Here is a 23,580-nt window from a genome sequence, read left to right as displayed (position 1 = left end):
ACACATCATCTGATGATTCATCAGACGATGAGTCAGGTTATGGCTCTCAGCACAATGAGCCAAACCACACTGGGGTAAAACCTGGTGCAGCTCTCAGCAGAGACGCAGCACATCTCCGCAGTCTGGAAAATGTCCAGTCAGATGGACAAATTACCCCAGTTATGCGCATTCTTGAAGCTGTCCAGTCAGGTGGACAGCCCCCTCCAGGTCTCTACAATCCTGAGGTGGTCCAGTCAGGTGGACCGACCACCACAGGTGAGTGTAGACTTGGAGCTGTCCCGTCAGGGGGACAGACTGCATCAAGCTTCCCCGCAGCCATGGCGAGGGGGGGGCTTGACACACAGCCAGGGGGGCGTGGCATAAGACACCTGCCCAGTGTTGTGGGAGTTGACTGCATCCCACTGAACCGACACCCAGTCCCCCCAGCTTTTCACTTTAAGGACCGCAGGGTCCCGGTGTGCTATGACACACATCCATCGGTGATTAGCCGCACCTCAATGCGCTCTCACAGCTCTTTCACTCCTGTCCAGGAGAATGAAAAGAGTTATTCTGCAGCACCTCACCGTGCTGTCAGCTTTGGTCCTCCACTCACTGGAGACCCTCTTGGTCATCATGACCCTCACTCTCTCCACCGGAGAGAACCAGGGGGGTCCAGCTCAGATGACTCGGACCATTCCGGTCCCCCAAGGGAACGTGGTCTTCGGACCCGCCAGCTTGAGTCCCTTGCAGAGGACATAGAGCAGTTCAACCCAAACAACCGGGAGGTTAGTATAGAGGACTACCTCCGGGAGGTTGAACGCTGCCTCCTCGACCTGCCTCATCCTTCGTCACGTGAGAAGCTGAAGCTTCTCTGGAAGACGACGTCCAGGAGCGTCCATGTTTACATGGAATCCCTCCCACCTGCCGTCAGAGATCATTACTCATCCCTCTGTCATGCACTTAGGGAAGAGTATTCTCTGTACAATGATCCTGCCTCTTCAACCTTTGGTGCACTTGCCATTACTCAGAAGGAGGCGGAGCCTCCCAGAGAGTACTATAGGCGCCTTAGGGCCGCCTACTTCCAAGGCCGCAGCGCACCGGGGTTGGATGAAGACCAGACTTTAAAGTCGCTCTTCATTAACAACCTCCACAACAGTGTGCGGTTTGATGTCGCTCTGTTCTGCAGGACTACAAACCCCACCATGAAAGACCTCCGCAAACACGCGCAGATGGTGTGGGAGCTGCGTCACAGTTCAGGTGAAAACCATGATGGTGACGCAGGCGTCCTGAGAACGCAGGCGACCGGAAACACGAACCTGTCACCTGTAGGTCACGAGGTCCCCTCCCCCACACCTGCTGTGGATGGGGGACCCATTAGATGTCCACAGCCTCGACCACGAGTTGGACAACGGCACAGAGGTAAGAGATCAGGCAGACCGAGACCTCACCACTCCCAGCGGAGAGGTAAGTCTCACGGCCGAGGTCAGACCCAAAACCACTGGGACGCAGACGTCCCACAGTGGATCAAAACCTGCCTCAAGGAGGTGATGCAGGACCTGAACCCGCCTGGTCAGAAGGAACCCGGCTCCCCTGAGGAACCGGACTCCCGGCCCCTGACCGCATGACTAGGCCGGTCGCCTCTCCCCTCCGCACACAAAGTTTGCTTTGTCAGGAGGAGGAGGGGGAGATCATGGAGGTCAAACAGGCCCTCAGAACCAACAGAGGAGCCCCCTTTGACATTCTTGGGTGATCTTGTACGCAATGGCAATGCCAACCGCGTATATACTTCAGTGATGGTAGGGGGTGTAGACACCCTCGCCCTGCTTGATTCTGGGTCAGAAATCACCCTCATGTGTTCAGCCACCTTCACACAGGTTGCTAGAACCATGCGTGCCCTAGGAAAGCCACTTCAGGTGGAAGAGTGTAGCATAACCATCAGAAGCTTCACTCAGGACGTGTCTCCCATCACTAAACGTGTCTGGGTCGACATAACTTTCCAGGACATGTCGGTGACACATCCCATCTATGTCACTGACCTGAACACAGAGGAACTTCTTATTGGTCAGGACCTCTTAAACCGACTGGCCGTGCTGATGGACTGCAACCAATGGCGCCTTTGGTCTCAAGTCACCAGCCCGACTCCCCTTGGCCCTGAACCAGGCCACCAAGCTTTCAACAGCAGAGTCGATGCCATCCAGTCTAGAGGTCCCCTACCAATCCTTGGGTCTCTCCCAGAGTTTGACCCCAGCCAATCCACTTCAGGGCTCCCTGACAGTCAGCATCCGCCGCAGGTGACGAGCCAAGACCCAGTTCAAGCACACCACTCTTTACTCTTGTCACTGAAGGACGTGAGTTCTTCTTTCTACATGAGTACTTCTTTGCACGCCCACCACACCGTGGGGGGTGCACACATGGATGGAACCTCGGTTCCGGAGGCACCTTTGGCGCGCTGGTCCGAGAGATCGGCCACCGACGCCGGCCTGCTCAAAGTTCCGAGCCACCGCTCACTTTCAGCATGGTCACTTCAGAACTTAACCAAGGTCCCTGGTTCATGTGCCTCCTTGACTCGCTGTCCAGATCCCGACCCGGTGATCTGTGACACACCTCTTCTGGAGCTGAACAATCGTCCAGCCAACCCACAGGTCCACAATCTGACACGCGGTCAGATTAAAGTGACCGCATTTCCACCGTTAGAGATGTCAACTGACAGTTCATTTCACAATCTTGAACTGATGGTGCCTCTCACTGACAACCTGCTATCGTCCCCCACCCGTGACGACACGCATGACACCGCTCTCCTCATTCCCACAACCAAAGCCATTACCAGCGCTCACCATGTTAACCTTGAACAGGTTCTCCATGGAATAAAACCGAGCACTGAAGGTGACCTGGTTGTGCAGGCTCCGATGACTCAACCAGAGAATACAGACACTTCAGGTAAACAGACCGCGTCTGAACCAGGAGAACCTTATTCAGGTTTCGAGTCAAAGACCGAGCCACACTCTGCTAAAGCTAGCGCTTTACACAGCAGAAACGAGGAGATGCATTCATTGAGGTCTTCCGCGATTATCACACGATCTGCGCGCGGGTCTCGCACGAAAGGGGGGTCACAGACCTCCCTCCGGCGTGCGTCCCCACTGACCTCGAGGCACCGCCATCTTGTGTACACCAGTACATACTCTTTCTAGCTGTATACGTGGTAAAGCGGTGCTGGACCACGAAGGTGGTCCCCGCTAACCAGTATCAGCTAGTCTCTTCCTTTGGCAACCGCCGGTCCGCCTGGAACCGGTGCCAGTTCGGCTACTTAGACCCACCATCGGTGTCTACCATCCTTCTCCACACCATGATGAGTAACATTGCTGCTCACGGCAATCTCATCTATGTGGATGACTTCCTCATGCGTCACTGTACCTGTGAGGAACATTTAGCCGAGACACGACACGTCCTTTATCAACTTTTGGTAGCGTGAACCAAACTTGCTCTCAGCATAGTTTGGGATGCCGCACCAAAGTTGAATTCATTGGGCTCATAGGTGGCGCTGATGGGACTGAACCCCCAGCAGGGAGAGTTCACGCCAGTCAAAACCTCAGAGCCCGACAAACGTGTCATAACTTGGGAGCCTCCATCTTGACACAGCCATTCCGGCTGCTGCCCTCCTTCTGAACCAAGCGTTCAGCCACTGGAGCTTCCCATCTTTGGTCGACTCAGACAGGCACACATGCCACACGCAGTGTCATGGTTGCCCTGTACGACATTTTGGTAATGGAGGCCAACCTCCATTCACCATACCACTCCTAGTCATTTTCCTCAGGTTGACAGAGTCAACCACAGCACCACACACATACTCCGGTATGGCAACAGCGGTGGTGCAGATGGAGACGTGAGCCTCCAACGGGTGTTGGTGACCAATCGGTCCACCATACACCACTCCACAGGTTCCACTCCCTCCAAAGAATGACTGGTAGAGAAATTACCTTACACTGCACCTTCTGGACCAGCCAGAAGAGGTCAGTGTTGTCACGGCCTGCACTGCAGAGCCACTCAATCAATTTACTCCCTCGGAGTAAGGTCAACTCCTCCCCTAGCGAGGGGGGGGAGAACCTCCATTCCAGGAGCATAACAGATTTTAATCAGTAGGGTTTAGTGCCAGCATGCTCAGCTCCCAGCAGGTGCATGTACTAACCCCTGACACCATCAGAAATCTAACCCTGCCTCCTTAGACAACATGAGCAGTTACAAAGCTTGAGTTGAACCATTCAGGGAAATATAGTCACTGTAAACTCATATCCAGCTCTGTTAACACCACTTAGCATGCCTTAGACCAGTCAAGTATTGTTTAGGAGAAATAACCCCTGTGTATAGTCAGAAATCTCACACGAGATCGAAGGGAGATTAGCTCCTCCGTTAGCAGCTTCAGTACAGGTAGAACCACCTTACTTAGCTCCACTAACCCGGGTTGAGCAATTTCTCAAGACTAACACCACCACGGTTATACAACCTTCACAGATACATCTGACAGTCTCGGCAGTGCTATTTTAACCTCTGTGAAACCACAGAGCCAAGAGTTGTGATTTCTTCAAAACTTAGCCATTATTAACAGAAATAATGTGTACAGTTTTAAGCCTCTGTAGTGAAAGTTGGGTTTTGGAAGGGAACACACACGTGCACCTCCACACACCACACTTCACTCTCACTCCTCACCGGAGCAGGTGCACCAAAAGCCCCAGACGGCTGGTGGCTTTTGGACACTTGCTCACTGGTGCAACCACATCCACAGTTTACAGGTCAGACTCTACTCCTTGTATCCGGTACCTCCGCTTTTGTAAACTTGTCCTCGAGCTGCCTACTAACCCATCTCCCTCCTGTTCTTCAACTTTCCTGCCCTTTCCTACCTCTTTCATTTTCACTGGTGATGCACTTGTAAGAAATGAAATGTATGAATGCTTAGATAGTTAGAACAGGAATAGTAGGTCTGCCCAGACTAGCCTTACCCTGCCCAGACTAGCCTTGCCCTGCTCGGACAATAACCTCATGTATGAACTGTTGGACAGAAAATGACCTTGTGTTCCACAGGACATTGGGACATTCACAGACTCATAGACGTTTCGGCCCAGGTTTGCTCCAAAGCCTGAGATCCGCATCCCACTCTTCGGACCAAAGGGGGGATGTTGGGGTCACTCAACATCATGGAAGGGGGAGGGGAGACCACGTTTTGAGAACAAAGGACCACATGCCTACAACTGAAAAAGTCTGCCATTGGTCACGTGATCACCCCCTGGACCCCCCCTTCCAAGGTGCAATACTAGAGGCCAACGGCAGGGGGAGCCTGAGAGCTCCCTCACCAGCTGGAAGGTCCAGGGCGGGCCCTCCGTCAGGATTGGTCCACATGACCCAGAGCCGACCGGTAACACGAAACCACAACAAGAGGTATAAAACACCCCCGCCGTGGGATTTCTGCCTCTCCAATGTTGAAACCTGCGTAAAGACGGACGCATCCGTTTCGCACGGAGACGAAGTGCCACGTGTGCCCGCTGACCGGGCCCGGAGTTCCACACCCGGCCGGACGAGCCGAGAACCACCGTGGAACTACGTCTACTTTTCCCTTTTTCCTTTTTTCTTCTTCACCGGAGTCCGAGTGTGCAGCTGCCAGCGCACCGTCCTCCCGCCTGCAGACCTGAAGCCGCTTCTTCTTCCCCCTCCTCAAAAGAAGCGCTTGATCATCCTGGAATCATCTTGTGGACTTTTCCCTGTCCACAGACCATTTTAGCTTGTTTTACCTGGGACGCCAGAGAAAACAAACTCCAGCCGGGAAATCAACGCACTTTCCCGGCCGCCGCAGCACGTTCACCCTCGTCAAACTGAGTAAGGCTTAGAGTCTGGGCAGACAATGAGAATAACGTGACTGTAATATTGCTGTGTGTTTATTATTGTGTTGAAGTCAGGGACGCCGATCCCTGTTTCCACCAATCTGTGTCTGCGCGTTGGATTTACATCCACGCGAACCTCCTCTCTCTCTCTCTCTCGCTCGCTCGCTCTCTCAACCTGTACAGACCATTCCCAGACTGTGTAGTCCAAGACAGTGTGCAGAGCTGAACATATTCTGTCCACTGCCCTTCTCCCTCCCTCCTTTTCATTTTTCCTCTCCTCCTTATAAACGATCGCGTAAAAGCAGCCGCGCGCTGCTGCACCCGCTTCTGTGACCGTGTGTAGTTCACTGTCCCTGGGATTTCTCAGCCACGAGCCCCCAGGCGCGCTCCGAGCAGGCTCACGAGCCGTGCACGAGCACAGTGACGTCACGCTGTCCAGAAAGAGTGCACTAAGCGCCTCTGGTGGCCGCGTTGGTGATTGCAATCTCTTGAAAGACCGCCACTCGGTGGACAAGTCGAGTCATTGCATTCTCCCTCCGTGCGCCGCCGCGCCCCTAGTGGTCGTTCCGGTTACTACCTCGAACTAGACGCCTGCCGCCATCTAGTGTCCGTTCGAGGTCATTACACCCACACACACTGACCCTCCAACGCCTGCCGCCACCTGGTGGACGTTCGTGGTCATTACACCCCACTCAGGCTTCCACACACTCACTCATACACACTCTCACACACATACACACACACACACACACACACACACCCTCTTTCTTTGTACATAGTGTTTGCTGTTTAATAGATTAGATCTTCGTGTTTGATTGTTTATTACTTAATTGTGTTGTTTTAATAAATAATTTATGAATTATTTTTGAATAAATACTTTTTGTTAATAAACGCATTTTAACTGAATTGATCGATTCTTGGTTATCATTGTGTATTTATTGTTGACAATTCACTGGTTTGTAACAGTCTGTGCTCGAATCTCACACCTTCCTTGTTATTTAATATTGTTATATTTACACAGAAATATTAACTTTACTTAAATAACCCTTTTTGACAAACGAGACTGAAATTTGGTATTAGCTATTTCCAGCTTAGCTGGTGGTGCCCCGATTTAATTATTATTTGATAAATAACCAATTTATGCAAATTAATAATTTTTATTAATAAATTATTTTTGATAATTTATTAACTTTTGAGTAATTACTCAATTACTCTAGGAGTTGCTGATGAGTAACTAACCGTTTACTTCATTAGTAATTCCAATTTTTCCTAAATTACTTTTAGTAATCCATTACTTTCAGTAATCCATTACTTACAGTAATTATTTATGCTAATTACCAACCATAAATCCCAACAACGGACAATAAACCTTTTTAAAACAATTGATATAAGTTAAGGAGGCTCAACGTACCAATTTCAACTCGATGGGGAGCAATTCGTGCGATAGCTGGTGAAGCAGGCTCTGCTTTGATTTTTCCATCCTGAGGAGCTTGAACAGGACTGGAATCATTGCAGGGAATTGGCAAGCTGATCTCTTTTCTGGCGACCTGGGGACTCTCTGGGACGCCTTCAGTCTGCATGTCCTTCTCACTCGAAGCTTTCTTGTTGAGCAGGTTGCTGATCTCCATGATGTTACCAATTATCTCCACCGGACCTGTGACGTTCTTCTTACGGGGAGAGAGGTCGTCCTTCGCCTTCTTGAGGTAAGAGGCCGGAGCCCAGCCCTCCTTGTCCTGGTACCTTTGCGATGAATTAAAGAAGAAACTCGTGAACTATTTGAGACAAAGCAGTGAGAAAACCTCTCTATGTGCGAGTGAGCGGAGGTGTTACCTGATGAACCACCAGCCTTCCAAGTTCTTCTGAATGACCTCCACAATGGCTCCTTTCTCAAAAGCAATTTCATCTTTGCCCTGGCTCGTGTAAGGCTGCACCGTTACGTACTTCTCCTCTGTAAAAGCACAAAATGACAACAAAGCTAAGCTATGGGGAGCTTTGAGACCTCTGTATATAAAAACATAATAGAAAAGAAAAGAAGAAAGTGATGGATGTTGTATAAATCATCTTTCCAGATTTTATATATTGTTATGATTCGCCTGCAGTGATGAGGGATACGAGAGAACAAGTACTTATGACGCTTTGCAGCAATATAAAATGTTATATCTTCTCATTACACAATATTCAATAATACACACTGTATATGCTTTCTAGAAGTTGTTCGACATGTAAATATTAGTGTAGTGTGTGTTCAAATGTCATTTCGATTAATCAGAGAGAACTATTGTAAATAACTAGTAAATAAACTAGTTAAAGTCAAGACAAAAGTCAAAAAGAATTCCTTCCAACACCACGACCCTGTACAGGATAAGAGGCGCAGAAAATGGAAGGATAGATTCCTTTAGTATTCTACTTTACAATGGTAACACAATTCGTTTTACATACATAGGATTCATTATATACAATTGTTTGTAGTGTACTATAGCCTACAAAAAAATCTCCGGTCAGATATGATCTTGTATGGTTTCCAAATGTATATATTGAGTATAATTTTTTCGAAAAAGATTAGTCTGTTTTTTTTTGTAGCAGAATATCGAGTGCAATTCAGGCTGACTAAATGAAAGACGTTTTGTTGTCACTGCTGGAGACATTTTGATTGTATGACCCGCATTATCTGGTGGTATGTTGTTTCTTCTCTCACACTGCATTGGTGTACTATTTGTATTTGCAGATACTAAGTCATGGCTGTACTCCACTGTAATTATGTCTTGGAGACAAACATATTTTCAACTGTTTCCAACCAGCCAAACCATTATCAAGAAATATTACCTAAGATGTGATTCCACATACTGTGCAATGTAGTCCATCAACTGTGGTGCCAAAAACATATTCTTCAGCCAGGTAGTAATACTGAAGTTTGAGTTAGAAAATACTGATTCGGCTTCTTTACTAAAGTGGAATTGAGAAAAGTATCAACTCTTAGGTGTACTCAGAGAATGACAGCAATAATTGCCCTTTGAGGGACTATCATTTCAGATCTCTCTTTCATTTGCCTAAGAGTTTTTCTTCTCCACCACAGACATCACATTATCTTGCATGTTCAGTTTCTACATTATTCACAAAATGAATCTTCTTGTGAATTGTATTGTCCCAACCAGCTAAGTTGATTGTAGTTTTTGATAATAATAAGAAAAAAAAAACAAACACCAATAGTCTCAAATAAGGTCAAATGGTGTGGTTTTATCAATGTGAAAAAAAGTGAAATATATTTGTGATAATTACCAGAAATAAAACATCACACAAGTATCTTAAAAACCAGTCAAGCAACACATTGTTTGTGATTTGTCACCTTGGAGTATCAATATACATAATTATAAAACTGAAAGGGTAGCAGCCAATAGAAAGCACAGCTCGTGGGTCACACCAATGTCCTCACTGTGTCCTTGGCCTTGTGCACAGAGCATCTTCTAACTCAGCACATAATGAAAACCACAGGCACCACACTGATTTATGCATTCCCATGAGGCCAAGGGGCAGAGCAAAGTCATCATTTCCTGTCATTATGGCAATTCCCGTCTAAACACAGGGAGAACAGTGAGAGGTGTTTTAAAAAAGGCAACTCGCACATGAAAAGTGCTGCTCTGTGTGCTGTCCTAAAGATTCAACACTGTGGTGGCAAATTATTCCATTTTCCTTTTCTCCACCCATTTCCATGCTTGTGTAGGCGCTGAATGGTTGTGGGATAGTGACTTCCTTCATTTTGCACAAACTCCACGGGTAAAGGGATATTTCTGATGTGCTTCCACCCCCATCTTTGCCTGCTTCTTCCGGTCTCTTCGTGTTGGAGCTGGTATATCGGTTTCCTTTCACCAACCTTCTTCAAATAACATCCAGCAGTGCAAAGAAGGGAAATTCTGAATTGGATGGTATGTTAAGCCACAACATGCATCGCCTGCATCAGTGTAATAAATTATTTGTGTGGCGTAAGCAGAATCTCTATGTTTCTTTCCTTGCTCTCTCCCCACTCCTGAGAGCAGTGCAGACTGCCAAGTACAAAGTTTGGGTTGAACTCAAAAGCCTATCTTCATTTCTCTGTCAGTAATCCAAATGTATCCCTCGTGAAAAACCTTTGGCCTTGAAAAAAGGAACATGTGCATGTACTGTGAAAGTAATTTTCTTAAAAAAAAAAAAAAGAAATAGAGATTAGCTCTTTGTTTATCTCAATACTGGTTGCCAACTTCACCACAGCAGAAAACATGTCTATAAACTCGACATTCATTGGTGATCTGCATATGTGCTTCACTTGCTCATAAAAAGCAAAATATGGTTCCAAAATGCATCATAAGATATGCCAGAGTGCATTATGCAACTAATTTGAGATGAGTGGGTAGTTTTTTGTTAGGTTTTTTTTTTTGTTTGTTTGTTTTTTTATGATTCTGAGAAAATTGGATTTGGCACACACTGTATAATTAGAACCAAAACGCTTGCATGCAGCAATTTTCTGACATAATTTGAGCTTCGCATCAATAATTGCTATATATAAAGCTGCTCATTTCACATTTGCTTATTTCATATTAAACAACGGTTAGTGGTTAGTTGTGGAAGATTATGACTCATGATAAATTGATTTTTCTGGAGGACAACACAAAACACAAGACTGAACAAATATATGCACATGAAGAGGGATGAGTCAGGTCAAGTGATACAAAGGAGGTTGAGGACAATCAAAACAAAGGGAGCAAGAGATGGGAGGAGGAGAGGGGACGTGATGCAGCATCTATCTTGAGTTCACCTCGGCTCTGCTGCCGGCTGATGACACCCCCCAACGTCCATCTCCGGTCCAGCCTCTTCAGATGAGCCTTTTGTCGCTTAGTAACTGACACACACACACACACACACACACACACACACACACACACACACACACACACACACACACACACACACACACACACACACACACACACACACACACACACACACACACACACACACACACACACACACACACAACCATAAGATGACCACACGACAACAGATAAACACGGGGACATAAAGACTAAGCACGAAATGTTACACAAACACACAGCAGACAAGTGGCATGAATCCAACAGGGTGAGGCCCATCATGAGCTACAGGAAGGAACATATAACAAAACCACAAAGCAAAACACGGTGGATGGTTACGAGTGAATGGAAGGATGTGACAAAGGATTAGTTCAACAGAGACATCTTCTCCGTGGCTTGTAATTAGCATGTTGTTAGCATGGTTTTCGTATCCTGTTGTGTCAGAGCATCTGGGACGCACATTGCAGACGCCATCGGGTTAATAGAGCAGCTGAGAACACCGCTGGTTGGAGATGGGTGTCACACATGGTCTATACTTATTATTTAGTTGGTAAAACAGCAAGCATTTATTGCCAGATTTTGTGTGGATTGCTGAACTGAACACAAATCGCTTTCATCACTTTGTATTTTGTAATTTCCAGGGATGGAAACACCAGACAGAATCTGACAGACATTTTAAAAAGAAAGCACCCAAGGGGACAATAATCCCACCATACGCAACTCTGACAAAGCTCAGGAAAGGTAAAAGAATCATTTGACATTCGGAAAATAGCATTTTGGAGAGAGAAGATCTCAAGCCTTCACATTGAATATGATGAGCAACTTGTTAATTCAGCAAGATACATAGTGATTTACCATCTTATTAAATAAACACAATTTACAACATTTGCCTCATCGGTACAAAAACAAAGGGTAAAAACAACTGATAGCTGATTTGCAGAGGGATATGTGCTGATCTCTCTGCCAGTTGCCTGGCAACCGGTCGGAGACAGGAAGTAGTCTAACCCACAATCCCTCAAGAGGTGACAAATTGTCATTTTACACTTCAATTTTTGTGCAGATCAAACGAATGAGATGTGAGGGGTTTGAGAATGCAGCCTGATTTGTTGGAGACTCAGGCTAGATGTTTCCACGCTCCTTCCAGTCTTATGTGCTGAGCTAACAAGCTCATCGCAATGACATCAGATTCATCACGCAGGCATTATGCGCCAATATGCGTTGCCTCATCCTGATTCCCTGCCAGTCGGCAAACAATCACATTTTCAAGCAACACATGTTGTATAAAATATGACTGGAGCACAAAGGAGGAGAAAGTATGGAGTTTAGAGGCTTTCTGAGCTTTCAATATGACTAACAGATTTCAGCTTTCAGGAAAAATATGTGCTCTCATTGTGTGACAATGGGATGGCACTGAAGACCGCAGCACTGACAAAAAGGATGTTTTATGAGTTTCATGCCATTCCCATGACTGTGGAGACGCATAAAGACTAATTACACGGACAGTCTGTCCTTCTCAAAACCCCCTGGCGGCTCTCCAAGAATGTCAGTCTCGTCTGTGTGTGGCCAGTCATTTGCTGAATGATCACATGTGGGAATCTTTTGTTGATAAAAAAATGTATTCTGAGCACAAATAAGGAAATCGGTGCATTTTACGTATTGTAAAACGGTAATGATGTTTATCCACATCTACTCTTGAGCTCCCTCCATACTTAAGTCAGAAGATATACAACTCCATCGGTTCCATTGTTACAGAATTATACAGCAAAAGCTGTTTGGCCAGAGTGCTGGAAAAACTTGATGTTTGTTTGGAAGTGTAATATGCAACTTAATTATTTCCGTGCCTCCAGTTTCTTGGCTTTTCACTGTCACATTGTTGCATACAGCTTTATAAAATGCAGTAGTCATGGCACAACCTGACACTCAAAGTCAGAGTATATGAAATGAATTGAAGTCTATTGGTTTGATATTTAAACGTTTTCTCCACTGATACTGAAACGATCGAGACGACCCCGAGCTTCTTGTAGAAGGCTTGATAACCACATTTGACAGCTCTGTTCAAATCCCTGGATGTAAGCTTTATATTTTGGCCAACCTTACACAACATAGGTGTGTTTTCGATCAGGGCTTTGGATCCAGCTCTCACTTCAGCAGTCCTACAAAATTTAACATCAAGTCCAATTAGCAATCTTCACTGATAAGCGGGAGTTGGAACACTGTGAGTCATGTCAGAGCTCACTTTCTTTGAACGATAACTATGATTTGAAGAGCAGGACACATGAAGTATTCTGTTTTATTCAGTGCTGCTGCGAACACATGCCTCTTTCATGAGCTCATTCCATGTGGTGGTCATATCAGTTAATGCCGCACTGTTTCTGTCTTGTACAGTGCATTACTGTACAGGACGTCACTTGAGAGCTTGTGGTCTGGTTTCTCATAGCGACTCGGCCTGCTATTTGCCCAGGTCTGAATCTACACTCTGTCAAAGCCTGCTTATGATGGCAGGCAGACACAGAGAGGTGTTCACGGCAAAGTGGTCTCAGCCGTATGCGTAGGCCGGCAGCGGCGAGGCAGGGCCGAGTTTTCCAGTCTGTGTCACAGATCAAAGACTGACGACTGACGGCATTGGAGGTGTGTGTGTGTGTGTGTGTATGTGCGTGTGTGCGTGTGTGCAGGCATGCGTGCATGTGTCTGGGTACATAAGAGAGTGTGTGAGGCTGCATTTGTGTGCGGTCACGGAGTGTGGGTGGGCAGAGACAGGAACATTTGCAGTGACTTACCTTCTCCAGCTTTCGAGGCGCCCACCTCAGAGTCATCCCTCGTGCCACTGTTGGAGTTGAGGTAAGTAGCGGGGACCCAGCCCTGTTCCTCTGAGGTGCTGACAAACCACCAACCTATGGAAACATACAGAGGATGAACATCACACTCAGTACAGCAAATGTTTTGCACAATGTACCACATAGCAAAGTGTACCATAAATTCTGGGTCTGTGAAAAGTCAAACATGCGGATCATGCATGAAAGATATTCATTTGTGTAAAGGTGCTTTGGAGGTCTAAAGGTTAGTTCTGTTACCAGAGGTTTCCAAATCTGACTACTTAATATCTTTGCCACCTTCAGCTGTTCAAATTGCATCAGGAAGGAACTTTTACCAAATCAAACAAATGGCAACCCCAGAAGGGAGCAACCAAAATATACAATTCACTGTTAAATACCTGGATCATCAAGACATCTATTAACACAACTCAAAAGTGGAGCAGTGTGCTTGTTTGCACAAGGGGTGTCACTGCATAATTTTTTTATTATTGAATTATTCAAACATGACGACATGACGTGTTGAGATTTACAAGCTGATGATACTTAGTAACAACTGTCTTTCGTCCTGAACCCCATTACAACTTCCTTTTCTTTGTGCACAAGTACATTTCTTTTGCGGATCAGTTTGTTTGACTGGTTAACATATCTGTCCTCAATATTGACAACACACAAATGTGCCAATTCTGAAAGTGAAGAGGACATGGCGCTCTGATTGGTCCAAATTTCCCAAAAACAAGTCTTTGATTGATTTTCAGGATGAGCATGAGCACAGTGAATCATAAAGTGTTCATGGGAAACAAATGATTCAGAGTTTTCAACTTTGTTCTTTCAAAAATGGCCTAAGATGACTTCAGAGATATGTAGTATTTGCTGAAATTTTGCAGATGAAAACAGGCCCGTGATAAGACTCCCAGCCCAAAACACACATAGAATAAATCTCATTGAAGACAGAAAAAAAACAGACAAATAACATCCAACGATGTGACCTCCCTCCATCAAATCAGTTAATTTTGTTTCACTGAGCCGTTGTTTGATGAAACATCTGAAATCGTGAAGAACCTCATTGTGCTGCCAAGAGAAATCTATAACCGTGGTCAGAGCCAAACACATCAGAGGAAACACCGCCTGGCTGTGATTTCACTCGTGACGAGATCTTCTTTGACCTGCATTTCATCAAGATCAGCCATCATGTCAGTGAGCTGAGCTGCTGCTACTTGCCAAAATATCACTTTGCAGCATTGACGCTGGCTTCACTCCACTGTTCTGGGAGTGACACCATTAATTCAACAACAGAGGTACAGTATGCCTCAGCAGGAAAGGAGCATGTGTAAGGTCAGGTTTCATCATAAAATTGCAATAAGCTGTAAAACTCAGAAAAGTCAGCTTTTTTTTTTTAATCTTTTGAATACCTTCTCTTAAAACCTTGTTACAAAGGCAGAATGAACAAGAAGCTAAATGAGGTGGCAATTGATATGTTGAGTACATTTTGTCTTCATGTCAACTTTGACAGAGAAGTCACTTCACTGGTTTAGCTTGTTTTTACTCTTTGTGAGAAGTCACACAAGTAACATTCAGAGGATCTAACTAAATCTAATATTTAGGTGTTATAAACATTTCTTAGCATTGCCTCTTTATATCAAGGCAGTGATATAGTATAAATGTTTGATTTTTTCCTATACGAAATCAGTCTCTCTCTCTTAAAACACTGAGAAAGCAAATTGTCTGTGTCCTGACATGAGGGACAAAGCTGGTTGAAACACTATCCTATTTGTGGTATGACACACACACACACACACACACACACACACACACACACACACACACACACACACACACACACACGCACACGCACACGCACACGCACACGCACACGCACACGCACACGCTATTTGTTGTGGTAACGTTTACACAGTATGGCTGACAGCTGTCCGAAGAACCTATAAAGAGGATAGGAGCGTTCCATGACACCTTCACAGCTGGCCCAAACCTCCAGAGAACATCTTTCTATAAAAATGGAGTGTCATCCGGTAGTTTAGAAGACAATTAATAAAAAGAAGCAGGGTACTTTGTGATAGGAACAGAAGGAGGTTGTACAGTCAATTACCGATATGGCAGAGGATAAGACATAATTATAAGAAGGGTAATGTGGTATTACACATGAGAATATTTATTGATTGTTCCTTTGACATGTATAGTCAAGTGTCACAATTAGACGAGAAGCAATCATAGGCCTCTAAAGGCTATCATTTCAAACCTAACACGACAATACATAAGGATATTATTAAATTCTTGAAAGGCATTGATTATTATGTGAGGTCTGAGTAATATTGTATGAAAAATAGACCTGCTGGATCATTGCTGCAACTAATCTCCAATCAAAACAAACCCCAGATACAAGTCTCTGTCAGTGCTGAGTCACTCCTCAGCCAGCTGCTATGGTCAAAAACATCATGGCTTTCACAATAGTTTACTTACTTCTGCAGAGCTGACGACAGGAGTTGGAGTGCAGTCATTTTTGTTCGACAGAATCATCTTTTGCTTGTAAAAACTGATTAATTGTTTTCAGGTCTAAATTCCAGTGACCAACCAAACTGTCGCCAGTGGATTTCCTGGCAATGTGACTATCTGGACATCAAATTGATGCATAATAATCGGGGAGACCTAAAGATGTCCTGCTGACAGTTTAATGCGTGACATTTTTAGTGGAAACAACCACAAAGAAAACTGTTCAAGATCTTCTTCTGTGCCTCACATGCAAAGTCTGTGATTCATGTAAAAGAATGATTTGTTCATTTGACCAACTTCCTGAGCCGTACAATGAAACACATAATCATTCGCAGTCAGGGCAGGTTCAGATAAGAGGATGTTGTTTGGTTTCGGCGCTGGCTGGCTGCTTTCTCTTTGCACCAAAGCTCTGGCTTGAGCCCGACACCAATGAATCAGATAGAGACAGCAAAGCCACAAAAAACACTAAACAACATCAACAACATTCAGAAGGAAAAGAAGACTGATTTTCATTTTCATTCCTCAGTGGCCATGATTGCTTGTGAGAAATCTCAAGTGTAAAACTTCATTTAATTTGATTTTAATTAAAACGACATCCTCATTTCAAATTCAGTTTGGGCTGATGGTTGCGCGGCGCTGGAGATAATCCCAGCTGACGAAGGGTGAAGGCAGAGTAACGCCTCAACAGGGTGCCGGTGCATCACGGTGAGACAGTCTCACACACGCACCCTCACGTTCACATATTCAAAGCTATATTAAATTTAATCAGCCATTATATAGAGAATTCGACTCGAGTCAAGAGTCTGAAGCCTCTCCAGCCCCATCAAAAACTTTTACATTTGCAACTCGCTGTTTTTACACGGACTTTGTAGCTCAGTAAATATGTCATATTCACCTTAGCAAAGTGACACGTTATAAAAGCGAATGCAACTATAAAAATAAAGTGTGTTTTAATTGTGCGCACTTGGCTGTCGGTCAGAAAACACATGACGCAAAGCCGCGGTGCACAAATATATGCTGTAAGTGATGTCAGGGCCGACTTTGCCTGTATTTTTCAACTATTCTCCCCATATGGCAGGTGCTTAGGCTGAGAGCACTGAACCTCAAAAGAAGCAATAAAAGTGCCAGAAAAAATGCACACACATCACGCAAGTGCTGATTTCCTGGCCACTGCAGGTTTTATATCAGACAGGTTGCAATTATATGGAACGCGGGAAACGAAAGTGCTGCCTTACATCTTTCACCGCCTGCTTTCATTCATTCTTTCAATCACAGACTGACAGCTCCGTTCCTGATATATAAAGACAACAATGAAAAAAGAAAATACAGATTTCAGAAACAAGCATTTCCTTGGAATCATTGCATCTCACGCCTCGCATTATGACAATCCTTCTGGGTTATTTCTCCACGAGGGCTGGGACTGGGAGGGGAACGTGAATCTTAACTTTTGGATAAAGTCAACTCTATATGCATTGGGGTTATATGAATTCTTCACAATGATACAAATCTCCAACTGAGGTCATTACAAAAGAAACAGCTGTTTTGTGAGTCTCCTGCTGCCAGGGCAGCAATTTTGTAGAGTTACATAATGCCTAACATTTCGATGAAATCATGGGTCTCTAAAATTTGCTAACCTACAGTTAACTGCTGTATGACTTAGAGGGCTTCAACATTGCCCTGTTGGGTATTAAAATCTCCGTCACTACAGATTTGTTAATACCTAACATGTGTTTAGTCCGTAGGATTGCATGTAAAATCATAAATATGGAATACATTACCAAAGCTCAAAGTAAAACTCCTGAAGATGAGGTGCTGCTGAAAAGTGATATAGCAGATAATGGAAATGAGATTAAGAGAGTATCATGCTCTCTCGTTCTTGCTGTCAATTATCTGTAGAATTAAATTATGTCTGTACAAGTATATTCACAATTGCTTTTGTCGAATCTGATTTGAAGACGTACAGTACATTACAAAGCTAAACCTCCATCTTTAACTGTGTTTGTGTGTCGTCTCTTGTTTTTGATCAGTTCATGTTGCAACCTGTGTTTCTTTGTGTCTCACTGCCACGTTACAAAAAGCCCTAAAAAATCTGCTGCAGCATTTAAACCACAGAGGAAAAAGAAGAACACGGCCAACTGCTGACTGGCAGTACACTTTTCCTAAATGATATTAGCCATTACGATTATAGCTACTTAGTCGACATCCCAAGTAAATCAAAAAAGATTTTAAAGCATTTGAGCAGAGTGTAGTTTTGTAAGCCCCCGACATTTTTGGGGTCAGTGTTTGCACAAGACAAAAAGCAAAACCCACAACCCTCTAGTGGAGATCTCGTATAACACCATCACACTGAAGGATCAAAACCACAGACGTCAGCTTTAAATGTGACAGCCTTGGAAAGGAGGAAACCAAACAGTTTTGTCTTGACAAGAGTGCTGCTGCACAAGGACAACTTTGAAAAAGTGGATTTTTTTTTTCAGCGGAAATCATAATGCAACCCCAATTTACAGTTTACACTGATATGTCTCAAGTGTTCACTTGTTTACTTTTACTAACACCTATGAGTTTAATATTGAGTACATCTCTTTTGTTCCCCCATATGCAACAACCTGTGATTAAATGTGTATTCTGATACGTTCAAACCAGCATTCACCTTTGTAGCAGTTTGAGTTACAAGTAGCCAGTCTGTTGCATCCATATTTCACTCTCCATGTGCATCAATGAGCCCTGACAGCCCTTGACCCTGTCACCAGTTCACCACTTTTCCTTCCTTGTACCACCGTTGAAAGACACTCAGCAATGCAGACTGGGAAAATACCTCAGACGAGATGCAGTTCTGGAGATGCTCTCGTCTGTCCGTGATAATTTGCCCTTCATCAAATCTATAAAAAAATCTTCCTGCCAATTGCTTCGAACACATGATCCAGAGGACATAATGTTCATTTGATGCCTAATAGATACCACAAATTAACAAGTGTTTAAGAAAGATATATTATACAAATTGTATCATGCAGCATTTTTCTCAACATATTGACTGATTCTCAAAAAAGAAATGGATCCATGAGTGTCTTTCAAGTCTGACAGATGTAATAAGATAAAAAGAAAAAAACAGACACAGAATGTAACAGACACATGAGGTCTGAGGACAGATGAAAGGCACCTCCTGAATGTGATGCTCCAGTGATCAGATATTACAATGATCAGATGTGACTGTGATCACATTGAGGAGCAGAACTGAATAATAGAAAAGTTTCACAAGTATCTGCATTTCTACTTCAGTAAAGATTGTGAGTGTTTTTCCACCTCTTCTGCATAATCAGGTTTTTACCCCAGAGGCCGGGCTATGAGGTGAGTGATCATATAAAATGAAATTAAGGACTGTGGAGCGTAGTACTCTTTTGCTGGCATATATCTTTACTGAAGAAACAGATCAATGAAAGCAGCATCAGATATGTAATTTTAACCTTCAGCCATTTCCACATTAAAAAATAACACATTTTAATTAACTCTGATCAAACTACATAATTCGACTGATTGTAGGATAAAAATGTGAAATGTTATCTCCATTGCTCTATTTTCTAAACGGTTCCTGATTCAGGACATTTATGGGGCCATCCTCATAGTCCCACTTAGTCTACTGTATATTTTAACAATTGTGCGTGCTGATGCATCCAGCAGACAGACATATAGTCACAGGAGGCAGTATTTCTGAGCTGTATTTGTCCCTCATACAGCATATGCCATCTGGAATCTCTTTCGGTTTCAAGACCCATGCTTCATTTTTACTGTAATCAACAACAGATTCCCAGCTGCAACAAAGTCACTCGATTTATGCAACTTTACTCACTTCCTATTGCTAGAGGGGAAAATCTGTAAAACAAAATTGTAATCTATGGATGCACTCAATCAAGTCTGACACCTCGGAAAATGGCATACAAGTTTGACTCTGTAATCCACCTTTGGATCCAACTCATAAAATCACCACTGACATTTAAGCTTTAGATTGTCATTTTCTTTTTTAAGTCATCAGTAATTTGCTTTGGAGGAACTTCTCACAAAATATTTCTAGATAGAGTACATAGCATGAATATGAGAAACACAGATTCAGCAGCAGGAGGAAGTTTTTTTTTTTTTTTTTACAACCTGAGATGATGAGGAATGCAGGAGCTCAGCAGTCCTGGAGACATCTGACACCACTGTTGAGCAGAGCAGGAGAGAACCCCATTCATTTCCAGCTTCTGTATTTATTAACAGTAGATCCTGTATCAAAGCACAAGGGGGAAGGTCTCCTGCCCAATACACACATTTCCAGTTTTCACAAAACACTGGGTTTCAATTACCTGGGTGGTACTAGCAGGAGTGGGGGGCGGTAAATACGGCACAAAACGACTTTCAAGAGCTAATGTTGACCTAAGGAATAACCTTCACTCCCTCCCAGTCTCTGAAAGAAACCCCTCATGGGCTAAACGCCACTGTAGCCCACGGCTTGTGTGCTCTCCAGGCTCCACTGATTCAGAGACACAGCAGTCCTTGAGCGTCTGAAAGCCCACCCCCTTCAAATCCTGCTTTAACTCAATGGTCAATTCTTGACTGAGAGAAAGAAAGGACCCTTTTTGGCTCCACAGACTGACGTCTGTACACTATTATTACCACCATTACTGCTGCTTAATTACTGTTATCACTCATCTTTTTCATCTTCGCCTTTGACAGGATGCAAGAAAGTAAAGCAGTAGAAGATGACATTGAAGTATTGAAAACCTCCCATTTGAGTTTCCATATCAGAAAATAAAAAATATGATTTAATTGCTCGAGATGGTGATTAGTACCTTCTTATGCTAGGTTCAAAGAATGTAAGGGATGGGGATTTCTCGGAGTGGATAATGGCTCTTCCATCTGCTGCTGCAAGTTCTGCTTAAAAAAAAAAGAGACATTTAACCTTGGCAGGTTTTCTTGCATGGTGTCTTTGGTGGTTCATTGACAAGAATTATAGGGTTTTTCCTCTATTATACAAGCAAACACAGTCTTGCTGATGCTGCACATACTAAACTGGGAAAATTAAGGTTTGAGGATTCACAGCATTTAAAAGCTCAACATAGACCTTAAATTCTCCAGCATAGCAGAGATAGAAAAAAATGTAAAGATAATGCGCTTGCAGTTAAACGAACCGCGGCTGCAAAGTAATGCAAAGTATTAGCAGTTCTTTCAATGAATTATTTACTTAACAGAAGCAAATCATCTTCAGTCTGCACAGGATGAATATGACATCAAATAAGACGATCCAAGAGCAAAACAATAAACAGTGTAAGATTACTGGGTTGAAATACATTTATCCCCTATACAAATGTCATGTTCACATTGTTTGTTTTTTTTGTATGTATTATATATTTACAGCAGAATTTTTTTTTTCTTGTCTCGCAATTTGAGTCCATGAATTTCTGTTTTAAGGGTCCTTAAACATTAAGTACTTTTTATATTTTTTTAATTTTATTCTTGCCAAGTTGGAATGATTGCAATTGAAATGCTTGGTCATGAGACTTTACACTGAAATCACATGACAATGACACATATTTTCTCAATAAATGAAAATGGAAACATTCACCAAACCAAGCAATACATCTTTACACAAACAAGCAGAAAAAAATTGGGTCAAACTGATGGACTCACCAACAGACCAGTGTTGCCATATTTTGAACCCCCCCAACAGTTTGACTCAAAGTCATTACAGAGACGCTGATAAACCTTTTAAAAGTAACATGAAGCATGTGTTCTTGCTGTGACCTCCAGGAAAAGAAGAAAAGGCTTCTCTGAACATCAAGCTCCTGCTGAGCTGAAGGCTGAGATCATCTTGCTTCCAGCGTGAAAAGAGAGGGCAACACACATTATTCTATAACTACATTTTTCCATGTGAAAATAAAACGGACATCCTGCCCATCCATCATGCCATGCTGAGGGCCAAACTTGTTTAATCTGCCAGCAGTGAGTCTTCGCTGGCTTTCAGCCCAGCAGTTGAACATTACCTGCAGGAATACCCCTGCTAAACTTCTCCACAAATAATTGCATTGAGTCCAAAAAGGATAACTTTATAAAGACTCACTGGCATAGCAGGAAAGGATTCCTGCAATTTCACTGACTCTAGTCTGTTTTTCTCAGCTGCTTGAATAAGGGATGTAAGACATACTACAGATACATCATGGCTTGCATAATGGCCAAGGGAAATTAGAGGGGGCAGTGTTCATGCGAGTTTGTGCATCATTTGACAAACAGTGTTTCATAGATGTGGTCGCGAAGTGGACATATTGAACTGATTCCATAAAAAGACATTTTCATCTGTGAGCAAAGCACATGATGCCTAACACTGCCCTTGAGGTGGAGGCGAGCTGTCTGCAATAAATACAATATTTCCAGGAGTGCCTGAACTTTTTTTTTTTCCTTCCCTACATACAACATTGATGGGGAAAGTTTAAACCACTGAGTACAGAGCATCTATACTGACCAACAAGGATGCTAGCTTAGCTTCGGTTAACATCTCTCCAATAGAGTGTAAACTGAGGAGGCATCCTGGAGGATCCATTAAGCCATTATAATGAACCAACCTCCCTGAACCACTAACTTTGGCAGGAAATTGCTTTTTCCATTTTTTTCCCCCCTGAGTTTCTCCATGCACTTCTTTCTCCTCTTGAGCCAGCATCGAACCCCCCCACCACCACCACCACGACAAACGCTCGTAAAATAGACAAATAAAATAGCTGCAGAAGAAGTGAAGCCAAAGTTAGTAATTAAAAAAAATAAATACATTTTCCAAGGTTTTCATAATGCTCTGTAAAAAAATTTTTTTTTAAAAGAATCGTATTTTGGGGGATTGCGGTGAACTTAACTAACTTCCGTCTTGTAGAACTGAAAGCTACCACAGAACAAGAAGGCACACAGAAAGTGGTATAAACTACTGTACCCGCTGAAACAAAGACCGCGACACACAACTGGCCAGTGCAATGGAAAATACTTGCTTGGCTTGGGAGAGCCGGCTGGAAAAGTGGAGAAAGCTGAGCCTGCTTATAGGTCTGACCTAGATTCATTGCCCTGTCATAGGCATATATTATCTAATCCAAGGTAAGGAAAAGTCGATAACAGCACTGGGAGGCAGCCACAGTCGACATCAATGGTACAGTAACTTTAACAGCAGGAATTATGTGGAAGACTTCTGGAGAATAGCAAGAAGTATATAGTGTTGTGGTTTTCCATTTCGAGATCTGCTACACTTTTTCAAAGTTTTATGCAAAACTCTCACACAAACTGGTCCCACACACAACATCGTAATATGAACTTTGATGACAGTATGATAAAATGCTAATATTTTCCACTCTGTGCATCCCGAGACACTACAGTGGGACACATGGTGGTTTAAATCTACACTGCTTGAAAATCCATACTGCCCTTCTATCATAACAAATGCAGCAGACACTTTTAGTAGCTCTAACTCAGCACATTTGCTGCGTAGCTCTGTAATACACAGATCAATCTGTCAGAGGCCATTAAAGAGTTTGTACTTATCCCGCAAGAGAATGGATGCTAAATTAAATG

General features: G+C 43.7%; 1 protein-coding gene across 2 annotated transcripts in view; it reads right to left on the bottom strand.

The window, feature by feature from the left end:
- LOC308138628 (SH3 and PX domain-containing protein 2A-like) overlaps nucleotides 1–23,580 on the bottom strand; it is a 62,409-nt gene that overhangs the window by 6,580 nt on the left and 32,249 nt on the right. The window contains exons 8-11 of one of the 2 annotated variants that reach the window (XM_080507836.1): nucleotides 13,465–13,578; nucleotides 10,633–10,716; nucleotides 7,677–7,794; nucleotides 7,258–7,586 (exon numbers count right to left, since the gene is read on the bottom strand). In XM_080507836.1, the coding sequence (XP_080363962.1) occupies nucleotides 7,258–7,586; nucleotides 7,677–7,794; nucleotides 10,633–10,716; nucleotides 13,465–13,578 (645 nt within the window). The remainder of the gene's footprint in view (nucleotides 1–7,257; nucleotides 7,587–7,676; nucleotides 7,795–10,632; nucleotides 10,717–13,464; nucleotides 13,579–23,580) is intronic. The other variant, XM_080507837.1, reaches the window with a different exon arrangement.

This window comes from Blennius ocellaris (assembly GCF_963422515.1).
Source record: "Blennius ocellaris genome assembly, chromosome: 13".
Lineage (NCBI taxonomy): Eukaryota > Metazoa > Chordata > Actinopteri > Blenniiformes > Blenniidae > Blennius > Blennius ocellaris.
This window is presented reverse-complemented; position numbering and strand designations above follow the sequence as displayed.